The sequence below is a fragment of the Garra rufa genome, chromosome 7 (assembly GCF_049309525.1).
Source record: "Garra rufa chromosome 7, GarRuf1.0, whole genome shotgun sequence".
In the NCBI taxonomy this organism is placed as follows: Eukaryota; Metazoa; Chordata; class Actinopteri; order Cypriniformes; family Cyprinidae; genus Garra; species Garra rufa.
In genome coordinates this window covers 34,189,994-34,203,395 of record NC_133367.1, presented here as the reverse complement: position 1 = coordinate 34,203,395, position 13,402 = coordinate 34,189,994, and the positions used below count along the sequence as shown (strand labels likewise).

At 42.1% G+C, this 13,402-nt stretch overlaps 1 protein-coding gene and 1 pseudogene across 1 annotated transcript; both read left to right on the top strand.

Moving 5' to 3' along the window:
* The window catches only part of LOC141338509 (complement C3-like), a 46,486-nt pseudogene extending 41,066 nt beyond the window's left edge, over window positions 1–5,420 (top strand).
* A 758-nt stretch (window positions 5,421–6,178) lies between these two features.
* On the top strand, window positions 6,179–12,656 carry LOC141339014 (uncharacterized). Its single transcript, XM_073844630.1, has 2 exons — window positions 6,179–12,226; window positions 12,350–12,656. Exon 1 carries the CDS (start codon window positions 6,602–6,604, stop codon window positions 9,602–9,604), a length of 3,003 nt encoding a protein of 1,000 aa, XP_073700731.1. The 5' UTR covers window positions 6,179–6,601; the 3' UTR covers window positions 9,605–12,226; window positions 12,350–12,656.
* Window positions 12,657–13,402: the final 746 nt, after the last annotated feature.

Genomic DNA, 13,402 nt, shown 5'->3' with positions numbered 1-13,402 from the left:
AATTAAACAGTAGCTAAATTAGATAATCTGGACAAAAGCTAAAATAATAATGAAAACATTAGCAGAATTAAATAAGTACTGTTCAATGGTGCTAATTGTGAATTGTTTCTACGTTCGCTGCAGGGCAAGTCCAGAAAAGCAGCGGTGTATCTAAGAGAGCATTTACCCCAAGTGAAGAGGCCGTACTCAGTGGCTATAGCATGCTACGCTTTAGCAGTATCCAGCCACGGCTGCACGAAAAGCATGTTACTAAGTTAGCCTCGTCTGGTACTTAGCCTTTTGAAACAAACTTCTTCAAAATATCTTTCTTCATGTGCTCTTGTCTTTCTAATCTGTATTTTCTGTCAACAGATAGTTCCCACTGGCCTGACTCTAGAAATTATTTCTTCACACTGGAAGCTACCGGCTATGCTTTGCTAGCGCTGCTCAAAGGTGGCCACATGGAAGAGGCGGCTGCCCCCTTTCGATGGCTGAACGAGAATCGTGGCATTGGAGGAGGACATGGCTCTACTCAGGTAAAAACCACAAGAAAACCTTCACTAAATGACTCATATCTGTATTTGAGGTATAGTATTGACTGCTTTTCTACCTCTCAGTCCACTATGGTGGTGCTACAGGCCCTGTCTGAATACCTGGTGAAGAGGCCTCCTCTTGACGATCTCAATCTGTTGGTGCAGCTCAGTGTTCCTGGTCGCAGTGACGTACGCTGGACCTTCAATCCAAAAGTGGCATATGTGGCCCGGTCTTCACGGGTGTGATCTCTTTGTCTTCTAAACTGTCTTTTGTAGACAAACATGGTGTTATTATTCTGCCAAATGTTGAAAGTGCATTATTGTAACTCAAAAGTACAATCATTTAATGCAAGAGTTTGAATTTCCTTCACTCCTGCTCAAAACTAGACATTCGTTCTTAAATATACAGAGCTCTTCTATGAATTCATCTAGGCTAGATATTGTGTGTGCCAACCACTCAGAATAGGCTTCCACGACTGACAAATGCTACATGAAAACTTCTTTGTAGACCAGAAGTTGCATCTCTCCAGTTCCCATTTGACTTTTGGATTATTGCAGCTCTGTAACCATCAAAAGTTTATGATTCATACAAGTTTTGTCACGTCATGATAATCTTTAAAAATGACCACAGATTTTATGACTTGTCAAGCCTAAATAAAGTCGCCAGAAGTAAAAAGCGACTCTACGATTTCACTGTCACCACTATTAAGCTTCAACAATTCTTTCAGTCTTTATTTAAAGGGGACATTGGATACACATTTTCCATAAGTAGGGTCTTCATGAAATGTCTTGGTTAGAATTCCTCAGTGGTCATGTAAAACAACACCCTTTTTACCTTGTCAAAAACAGCTCTGTTCACAGCAACCCATTTTGGTGCATGCCTGTTTAAATGCTAATGAGCTCTGCGCACCCACCCCTCTTTCCAATGGAAGAGGAACAACAATTTGCAAACAATCATAAAAAATATAAATTGTGAGACTTACTCCTTCTCGAGGTGCAGCTGGATCACGAACAGTGGGTACTGATCCATCTTTGAGTTTCATTCTGATGTTTTACATGGATGTATTGTTGCATTACAAAAATGCACTTTTGACATTTGGTGGTATGATAATGCTATGAATTAAAAGAAAGCAAGTTTGGAGTGAAATACAGTAACTTACTTTCAGTATCTCTTCCAGGTGCCTCTTGACCAGAAATTCACAGTGGAGGCTTCTGGCAAGGGCAAGGGCATTTTGGAGGTGCTAATTGCCCACATCTACATCATGGAATTGAATTAGAATATAAAACCAAGACATAATTTAGTTACAAACCTTTCTCTGTCACATTTATGCTTCCCAGGTAGTGACAGTGTACCACCAACTTCCAGATGTGTATGAGAACAGCACATGTAAAGGCTTTCAGATGGACGTCTCCATCGCTGAGACTAATGGTGCGTTCTCAACTCAGTTTTATTATTCCTTACTGTGTGTAAAAAATCATCTGGATTTTATTGGTAAAAATCCCACAGTAAAACCCTTACTCTATACAGTAAACAAAAAAACTATAGTAGATGTATTGTGACATTTATGTGCAATTTTACAGTGAAATACTGTACAATAAAAGATCACCATTTGATCCATTTTAGAAACCCCCCCACCAGATGTAGAAAAGTCCTACAGACTAAATATCAACGTTAGGTGAGCACTTGTATATAGGTGAACATCTTTTTTGTAAAATAGCTAGACTAGTGCGGTGTCCATAATTGACTGCTTTGCAACCCCAAAGGGCTCTAGAGGAACGACCAGTGAGGATGGCGATTCTGGACATCAGCCTGCCCACCGGCTTTGAGCCTGAAAATTTAGATTTAGAGCTGGTAAGACCAAACTCATGCATTGTTGCAAGATTGGGTTGTAAGAGTGTGCGGGTAAAAATTGGCTTGGGCGGGTAGACAAAATTTAGGTTGGTTTGGGGTCAGTTTGGTGGTTTTCAAACATCTAAATTGTACAGGTTATTTGGTTAACAAACAAAACCCGAGTGTGCATGAACCGCATGCACTCATTCAGCATGATGACGTTACTAAACACACATGCCCTCTGCAGAGTCAACTGGTGCTGGTGTTGACATAGCACAGCTTGCTTTTAGCCAGTTGTCAGCAGAAAGATGTGATGTTTCATTAGTGATGGGCTTTTGTAGGGCTGGACAATATATGGAATGATATTGAGCTCCATAAGGCGTAGCTTGTCAGAGATTTACGTCTCTGTGTATTTATTGCCACTCCAGCGGAACCTGAGCGGAACGCACGTGATTGAGATTTACTACTAATCAAAGCACCAGCTTCATTGACTAAACGCGCCTCACAATATCGTTCGATATATTGTCCAGCCCTAGGTTTTTAGCTCGATAAGGGATCAGATTTTGAATCTATAGCTGTATATTCAAGTGATCACAATGCCAGCCAGAGTGGCCTAAATATAAGTTAATATATCTAAATGTTTCATGTTACAGTAACACTGAATTTATCATCCCAGAATTTTTTGTGCTTTGTATTTTTATGTTGAATATTGCACTTTTAGCTTAGCAACATGCTAACATCAAACTCTATTGGAATCAACTGTGAGTCAAGTCTGTTTGTGTGCTACTTTGACAGTTAGGCCGTGTTCACACTTGGCGTCTTTTTTGACAAGAAAAAGTTGACTAGGGTGTTTTTTTTTTAGTAAAAAAAAAAAAGCTGGCAGCGTTCTGTTACAAAAAGCAGCCGAGTGCGTCTTTTGTTGCTATAACAACAGCTGCAACAGTAGCGTAGTGCTGTGTGGTGAAGAAATGTCGAGAAAGAGCCTCTTTGTGATGTCTATTATGATAGAGTTGTTTACTCATATCATACAACTCCTTGTGCTCCGAAACTCGTACGATAAGTTTATCTACTGGCAACTTCTCCATTTTTTTCTTGTTGTTTTTCTTGTTATGGAAACGATAGGTCCCGCTACTCACTTGTCATTGGTCAGCTGTCAAAAAAGCGCTTGACGTAGGGCGTTTTCTTAAAAAAAGTTCAACTTTTTTCAACTTAAAAAGACGCTCTGAGCTGCAAAAAAAGAAGCCGGCGGTGGCGTTTAAAAAAAGCGCTAGGGCTTTTTTGAAAAGACGGTTTACTCCATAGGATTAGAATGTAAAACAGACGCTGGCAGTTTGGAAAAGGACGGCAAGTGTGAACACGGCCTTAGGATGCTAACTATGTAGGCAGCTACCTAAAGATTATGCAACAAGCCATCGCATTATAGAAGTAATAACGTCTAGTGTGACTTTCCAGCTCACAAATTCAGTGGATCGCTACATCAACGATTTCCATGTAGTGGACAACCTGAGCGATAGAGGATCCCTTATACTTCACCTGTTTAAGGTAATCTAACAACAATCCTTAAAGTTCGTACTTGTTTAGCATGATGTGAATGAAGGCAGCATTGAATATTTGTCTTCGTCTGAATATCCCGGACAGGTGTCCAACAGTCAGACAGACTTGATCTCATTCAGACTTCATCAGAAATTTAAAGTAGGACTCCTTCAGCCCTCCACTGTCACAGTGTACCAGTACTACAACAAAGGTTAGTACACACATTTACTTAGCTATGTTTGCTAAAGTGCACTCCTAACCTAAAAGCTTAAAGGGATAGTTCACCCAGAAATGAAAATTGTGTCATTAATTTGACTTGCTAGTAAAATGAACTCTAGTTTGTTTTATTTACTAGTTAGTTTGAAGTGCTAACTATGTTTTTTGTTGTTTCAGATAAACGCTGTAGCAGGTTCTACTCTCCTCCTGAAGACAAACAGCAGCTTGATCAGATCTGCAAAGACGATGTGTGCCGCTGCTCACAGGGTCGGTTTAGCTGGACTAACTTTGTGTTTTTAATCATCTTCCTGCCTTTTAACCAGTTATAAATCAGTTATAAACCTTTCTTCATAGGTGACTGTTGTGTACTCAAGGAAGACTCCTCGTCTTTCGGTAAAGAACAGAGGAAGGCCGTAGTGTGCAATGGATTACGTTATGGTGAGTGTTTCTTCTGTTAATTCATTGTGTTTTTTGGGGGAAGCCGTCATGATCTCATGGATAAATGTCAATTTTTCAGCCTACAGGGTCAAGCTGATCAGCATCAGCCAGAGTCACTACGACCAGTACGAGATGAAGATTGTCCAGGTTATCAAAGAAGGTACGTCTACCAGAGTCTGGTTTTCTCACGCAACCAGCTGTTTGGCTCACTGATCTGCATTTGTGTTTGTGTAGGGACAGAGGAAGGCCTGAAAGAGAATGAAAGAAGGATGTTCCTCTCTCATGCGAGCTGTAGGACAGGACTTGGTTTGAGAGAGGGTCAGGATTATCTGATCATTGGGCCCATCACTGATTTTTGGCACGCAGGGAGCACGTCCAACAAGTGAGAAGCGAAATAGCACTGAAAATTTATATGTTATGGTTCATGTTTTATAATTTGTTGGTGTTTTCTCTCTCAGGTACGTGTATACACTGGGTAAGGACACATGGGTCGAACGCTGGCCATCCCAGTCTGAATGTGGGGCTGGATCCACACTGCAGGTGAAATGCAATGAGCTGAAGAGCTTCGCAAAGGCACTGACAGAAAGCGGCTGTCAGACTTGAGGCAGTACTAATGGCAAAACTGTGGATTTTAAGTCTATGGCACTTTCACATACATAAAAAAACAACTTCCAAAAATATGCGAACTTACAGTCATTTAAAGCTTAATGTGTGACAGAATGTTGGTAAAAAACAAACTAATACTTTGAGGTCATATTATACTGTATATCAAAGATAAAAGTGTTACAAAACTGTGCTGTTACATTGTATATTTTTGAAATGAAACCTTTAAAATTATTATTAGTTTATTATTTAGTTTACGACTCTCAGGGTCTTTCACAAACTTGTTTTACAGACACAATCTCATATGGGTTGCATGTCTTCGAAAATGTGGTTAACAATGAATTTCATTATTACTGAATCATTTACAACCTCACCCCGAAAGTGACTCAAAAATTGCAGGAATAAGAATTTATTCACGGCTGGGAGCCCACTGGTCACAACAACCAAGAGAGACCCCTTAACAGAAAGACACAGTGCGTCAAGAAAATCATCATACCCTATGAAAACCTTTACCTTTTGTCACATTACACACTGGAAGATAAAATAAAATAACTTTTTAAGCTGCATGTACGCTTCTGGAGGATTAAGCAGTAAAATACCTGCTTTGGGAAAGTGATCAGCCCCTTAGAGTATACCTTTAGAAACTTGCTCAGGTGCAAGCAGCCAACTTCCAGATTAAACACCAGACCAATTGCCCCACCTGACATCAATAGTAGTGGTGTTGATTACTTCAGAATGAAATGAGCTGTTTCTTGAAGCTTCCACTGTTAGTTTTGCATGGTATGTACGAATTCATCATGGTTGGGAAAGTGCTTTCAAAGACCTCCAGGATAAAGTTGTAGAAAGGCACAGGTAGGAGAAGGCTACAAAAACATTTCAAAGGCTTTAGCTATCCCCTGGAGTACTGTTCAGAGCATCATTAAGAAGTGGAAAGCGTATGGCACCACCAGCACATTGCCTATATCAGGCCGTCCATCCAAAGTGGATGACAGAACCAGGAGGACATTGATAAGAGAAGCTACTAGGAGGCCAAAGGCAACTTGAAGGACTTACAAGGCTATATGGCTTGGTCTGGTCAGTCTGTGTATGTGACAACTATCTCCCAAGCTTTACACAAAGCTGGTCTGTATGGCAGGGTGGCACGAAAGAAGCCTTTCTCGTTTGCGCTTTGGAAAAACCCATTTGGAAGAGTCTGACACCTTTTGGCAAAATGTGCTATGGTCTAAGACTGGACTGAACTCCAAGCGCTTTGTTTGGCGACAAGCAAACACAGCACACCACCTTAAACACACCATACCTACTGTGAAGCATGTTAGTGGCAGTATTATGTTGTGGGGGTTTCTCTTCAGCTGGAACTGGGTGATTGGTCAGGATTGAAGGGAATATGCCAAGTACATCCAGATTCTTGAGGAAAATCTGTGTCCCTTTGCTAGAGAGCTGAAGATGAGCAGATCATTCACCTTCCAACATGACAATGACCCTAAACATACTGCCAAAACAACAACAAAATGCCTTAAGGATAAGAAGGCAAATGTCCTTATGCTCAAGATGGCGCCTTATGCTCAAGATGGCGCCGCGGATGGCAGCCTCTGTGCTTAGCTCTCCAGCTGTTTTAGTGTTTTTGTTCGTTTTTCCTGTTTCTTGTTTTGCAAACACGATCAGTTTTACAAGGGATGAACTGCTAAACATTAGGCAGAACATACCACAAAATCTCCCACCGGTTTTTGACTATTCGGACGTTTTGCTCAACATCATAGTTGGCGGAGCGGCGGTGCTTACCAAAGGCTTCAGGACGCGCAGGACGCGCAAGCGGGGGAAGCGCGCCGGCGCGCTCGTGAAGCTTCGTCAGCGTGGATTCAGGATGTCACTGCCAGGCATACATTTGGCGAATCTCCGGTCTCTACCAAACAAAACGGACGAACTCCTTCTGCTCTCCTGGACAAATAAGGACTTCTCACACTCTGCTGCTCTGTGTTTCACGGAAACCTGGCTGAACGCGGCTATACCGGACAGCGCGATTCATCTCCCGGGATATCAGCTGTTCAGAGGAGACCGCGACGCAGAATCGACGGGGAAATCGCGCGGCGGCGGGACGTGCTTTTACATCAATGAGAGGTGGTGTACAGATGTAACAGTGTTAAAGAAAATATGCTGTTCTGATGTTGAACCGCTTTTCATAAACTGTAAGCCGTTCTATTCGCCGCGAGAGTTTTGCTCGTTCATTCTCGTGAGCGTCTACATTCCACCGCAAGCGCACGTAAGCCTGGCGTTACAGAAACTGGCCGATCACATCACAGAGACAGAACAACAACACCCGGACTCTGTTTTAATCATTCTTGGGGATTTTAATAGAGCAAATCTCTCCCGTGAACTGCCAAAATACAGACAGCACGTCACATGTCCGACCAGAGACAGTAATATATTGGACCACTGTTACACCACAATAAGGAATGCATATCACTCTGTCTCACGGGCAGCTTTGGGACTCTCTGATCACTGTCTGGTTCATCTTATACCAAATTACAGGCAAAAACTTAAATCTGCTAAACCTGTAGCAAAGTCTGTTAAGATATGGACCAGCGAAACAGAGCAGGTTTTACAAGCATGTTTTGATTGTACTGATTGGAGTGTTTTTGAAGCTGCTGCTACTGATCTGGACGAGCTTACAGAGACTGTTACTTCATATATCAGTTTCTGTGAGGATTTATGCATTCCTACCAGGACTCGTTTAACTTACAACAAAGACAAACCATGGTTCACTGCAAAACTCAGACAGCTTCGTCACGCCAAAGATGATGCTTATAGGAAAGGGGACAAAGTCTTGTATAAAGAGGCCAAATACACACTGGAAAAGGAGATCAAAGTGGCAAAGAAAAATTATTCCGAAAAGATAAGGAACCAATTTCATTCCAGTGACTCTTCATCAGTGTGGAAAGGTCTAAAACACATCACCAATTACAAGACATCATCCCCCAGCACTTTGCAGAATCAGCAACTGGCAGACGATCTGAACGAGTTCTATTGTCGGTTTGAAAAGACACCATTTACACCTCCAACATCACCCCTCTCCCTCACTCCTGCAACTCCCATTCAAATCAGCGAAGATGATGTGCGCAAGGTCTTCAAAAGGAACAAAAGAAGAAAGGCACCAGGCCCTGACGGTGTGACACCAGCCTGTCTGAAAACCTGTGCTGACCAGCTGGCCCCCATTTTCTCACAGATCTTCAATAGGTCTTTGGAGTTGTGTGAAGTCCCCGCCTCTCTGAAACGCTCGGAAATCATCCCCATTCCAAAGAAACCCAAAATAACAGGACTTAACGACTACAGACCTGTGGCGCAAACATCTGTCGTCATGAAGTCGTTTGAAAAACTGGTTCTGGCTTATCTGAAGGACATCACGGGACCCTTACTGGACCCCCTGCAGTTTGCTTATCGAGCAAACAGGTCTGTAGATGATGCAGTGAACATGAGTCTACATTTCATACTGCAGCATCTGGACAAACCAGGGACTTATGTGAGGATCCTGTTTGTGGACTTCAGTTCAGCCTTCAACACTATCATCCCAAACCTCCTCCTGCCCAAACTAACTCAGCTCTCTGTGCCCACGTCAGTCTGTCAGTGGATCAACAGCTTCCTGACAGACAGGCAGCAGCTAGTGAGGCTGGGAAAATTCTCATCCAGCACCCGTACTATCAGCACTGGCGCCCCTCAGGGTTGTGTTCTCTCCCCACTGCTCTTCTCCCTGTATACTAATGACTGTACCTCCAAAGACCCCTCTGTCAAGCTCCTGAAGTTTGCAGACGACACCACGGTTATCGGCCTCATTCAGGACAGTGACGAGTCTGCTTACAGACAGGAGGTAAAAGAGCTGGCTGTCTGGTGCAGTCATAACAACCTGGAGCTCAACATGCTCAAGACTGTGGAGATGATCATAGACTTCAGGAAAACCCCCCCTGCTCTCCCCCCACTCACCATCATGAACAGCACCGTAAACTCAGTGGAGTCATTCAGGTTCCTTGGAAATACCATCTCTCAGGACCTGAAGTGGGACATTCACATAGACTCCATTGTGAAAAAGGCCCAGCAGAGGCTGTACTTCCTCCGCCAGCTGAGGAAGCTCAACCTGCCACAGGAACTGCTGAAACAGTTTTACTCTGCCATCATTGAATCCGTTCTCTGCACTTCAATTACTGTCTGGTTCAGCTCAGCTACCAATTCTGATCTCAGAAGACTATGTCGCATAGTCCGGACTGCTGAACGAATCATTGGTACAACCCTCCCTACCCTTCAAGATCTCTACTTATCCAGAGTACGAAAAAGGGCTGCCAAAATTACTCTGGACCCCTCACATCCAGCACACTCACTTTTTGAACTGTTACCATCTGGTCGGCGCTACAGAGCGCTGAGCACTAGAACGACCAGACACCGAAACAGTTTCTTTCCTCAGGCAATCCGTCTCATGAACACTTGATCGTGGAAAATACAACACTATACATTCTTTATTCATTTTTCCGTTATTTATTTAAAACACATACTTACTTCCATTCAAATGTCTTTGCTATTTTTGCACATTGTCTGTCTTGTATACTTGTATATTGTTCTGTTTATAATATGTATCGTCTTGTCACTGTCATTCTGTAGCACTGTGGAGCTCTGTCACAAAAACAAATTCCTAGTGTGTGCAAACATACCTGGCAATAAAGCTCATTCTGATTCTGATTCTGATTCTGATTCTTAAATGGCCAGGTCAGAGCATTGACTAAAATCCAAAGCTATCCAAGCATAGCGTTTTACATGTTCCAAAAGACTGATAGCTGTAATTTAAGCCAAAAGGTGGCTTTATGAAGTATTAAATCAAGGGATTGATGATTTTTCCAATCCTGTTATTGTAGTTTTTTGTTTTTTTATTAATTTGCAGAACTATTGTTTTTTTTTTTTTCTTTCATTGGTTTGATGTTGTAAAATTGTTAATAAAGCTGGAAAAGTTATTTGTAATGGGCTTTGATTTTAGGCTGTATGACAAATAAAGTAACTGTTTTAAAAGGGTATGAGGATTTTCTGTAGGCACTGTACGTGTACATTCATATGTTGTAGTTGAGTAAAAATCAGTGTCACTCAAGTCTTCTTCATTGTAATTGGTTGAATTGATTTGCTAATTGGTTTGTCATAAGACTACTGTTTTAAGTAGATAGATTCTCTAATCATAGATACATGGTCCTACTTTGAACTCTTATGACTCCTTTTGAAGCCATTATACAGTATAAAAGATTGCCATCACAATTGTCAAAACAATCCCTGTTCAAATGGACCTGCACTCTTAAAAATAAAGGTGCTTCAAAAGTTTCTTCAAGCAATGCCATAGAAGAACCATTTTTGGTTCCACAAAGAACCATCCAGTCAAAGGTTCTTAAAAAAAACATTTCTTGCTTTTCTTTTTATAATCTGAAGAACCTTATTTGCCACAACAAACCTTTTGTGAAACAGAAAGTTTCATCAGATGTTAAAGGTACTTTACGGAACCATTTAGACAAAAGGTTCTTCTACGGCATCGTGAAGCACCTTTATTTTTAAGAGTGTGCACAAATTACTAAATACGCTTTATCATGCATGCCAGGCTAGTGGTTGGATGATGTCTGTGCTCGAATTTGTGTTTTTGCAGTTCACAAAGTCGATAACAGTAAGAACAGTCATTTTCATAAAAGTTTTCAGATTTTAGTTAAAAATGGTGTCATGTAAAATGCCTCTTTAGACTCTAAATAGCATGTTCACGAAGATTATCTTAAAACTGACTGTGTGTGCTATTGTTAAGACTGTAGTCTATCCCATATATTGCCTCATTTTTGTCTGTTAAATTCAATATGGCATCTAACCAACCCTGGCATCAAAGTGTTTCCACTCAAATGTCCTTTGGTGTGACTGGGGAATTGAGGAAGGAATCTCTGTCAGCATCTCTGATTTCTGTCAAGTTAAGCCAAAGTTGGCTATGGTCTTTACGATTGCCTGTACAGTGGCCTTTTTAGTCCACAAAGCCAGAACAGTTGCTGTGCGAAGCTCTTAAAAGGTCTCTAGATTTGGTCCAGACTTATTGATGCTGCGGAGGACCTTGGCCTGAAACAACCGTGATCGTATGAAGAGATCCTGCAGGCCTTAGATGGGTGCGTTGTGTGGACTTTTACCCCAAAAAATTATGGAGGGCACAGATGTGTGGTAACCGCCTCCTCCAAAGGGGGGAGCTTGCTGTATCCTTTTTCTTCAGCGCTGTCAAGAGAGAGCAGCAGAAGATGGGGAGATAATACAAGCTTAATAGGGGAGCGCCATGTCCTGGTCAGCTTGTTGTGGGTCTTTGGTGATAGTTTTTTTTAGGTACCACTCATCTAACAGGTCAGGATGGAGCTCTTCTGGGGCATACCACTCTAAGCCTAGGTCCTGAACAGCCTCTTCAAAATCTGCCAAAAGTGACTAAGCTTTCCAAGGAGGGGAGCTGGTTCTCGCATGTTAAACATACCGCAAATCGAGGTGGTTTGGAGAAAGCGAAACATGCGGGCCCTTCACTCAAGCCTGGTGGAAACCCTGCTGCTTCGCTGTTTCTTCCTCTGTTGCTCTTGGGAGTAAGTAAATGGGAGAATAGACTGGGGAGGACCGCCTTTGTGGAAAAAAAGGTGATCCACGAGTGAAGCAGGGCAAAACTCATGCTCTCACAGTGAGAGCATTCCATCTCATTGAGCACTACCTCACTGGGCTCTGCCCAAGCAAGCAATACAGTCACTTTGCCCATCTGCTTCATGCAAAGGACCCTACACTCTGCATTCACGGTGCAACATTTAAAACAACAAGCTGAAATTTGCTTTGGAACTTAACTTGGATTTGGTCTTTTAAAGGCACTAGATTGCTGCAGGGGCTTCTTGCTCTGGAGTCCAGCTAAGAAATATCTCTGTTGCTGGATGAGAAAAATTCTGATGAAATGGCACTCTGAGCCAGAGTTGAATAAACATTTCCTTCATTTCAGCCGGTAGACAGCTGATAGAAGTGGAGAAGATGCAGTTGGACGCCGCCGTGCCCAATTCTCTGCCAGAGACATTTGTCAATGTCAAAGGTTTGATATTTTATAAAGCCATATTCATTATTTTATAGTAATTGAGCATTAACTCTCAATTGGATTATGCATTATAAATATTTGATTGTCGTGTTGGTTGATAATTGATTGTCATTTCTTTAGGTCATTTGCTGGCAGACAGCATAGATAACTCCATTAAGCAGGACTCCTTGGCAGCGTTGATCCAGATGCCTGGTGGGTGTGTGGAGCAGAACCTGGCCAGAATCACGCTCCTCATTGGCGCCCATTACCTGGCTGTGGGAATAAATCGCAGAGAAGAAGCCATTAAATACGTGCATAAAAAAACACAGCTACCAAAAATATGTGAATTGACAAGTCATTTAAAGCTTATGTGTAACAGAATGTTATCTAATTTATGTAATGCGGACAAAAATTATTTCTAATTGCCATGAATTAAGAAATCGAGGGAATGAATTAGTACATGACAATGAGTTTATGCAAATAAACAACTAAACAAATGAATACATCTTTCCCGGTTTTGTTGTGTCTGTGTCTTCTGTGACCTAATTTTCTCTTCATGTGTCATGATTTGATTGGTCTCTGTTGGTGGTCTGATCGTGTCAGTTTGTGGATGTGTGAATGTGTCATGTGATATTAAACTGTTCTTGGTCTTCTTGCCTGCCTGTATTATTATACACGCAATTATTATTATTATACACATTTTTTGTTGAATTCGTTTTTTGTGTCTTTGTACTATAGACAATTCATCTTTTCTTCTCCTGCTGAAGCAGGGGGAACGTTCACTTGAGGACCATACACAAAACTTCTTGGACCTCACCTACCACCCTTATTTCCTGGATGACTGCCTTATCACATGGGACTTAACACCGCTACAAAGGCACAGTTGTCCAGGGAAGGTCCTCGAGGGAGCCTCACCACTTTTATGGAATTGGTACTGGTGGATAACAACTTGGCATTCTCCATTGGAGTTTCCTCCATGGTTTTTCCCACCTGCGACTCCACCCTGGGCCATCGTCTTGGCTGGGCTCTGGTGGTCCACCAGCTTTCTCCTCCTGTTCTGGCTCACCGTCCTTCTCATCACATTCCTGGCTTCTTCCCCCATCATCGCCTCCTTAGTTCTGCCTGCTCCATTGCTCCATCCCTTCACTGTCACAGGATCATTGATACAGACTCAGAGTATTACAGCCTTACCCT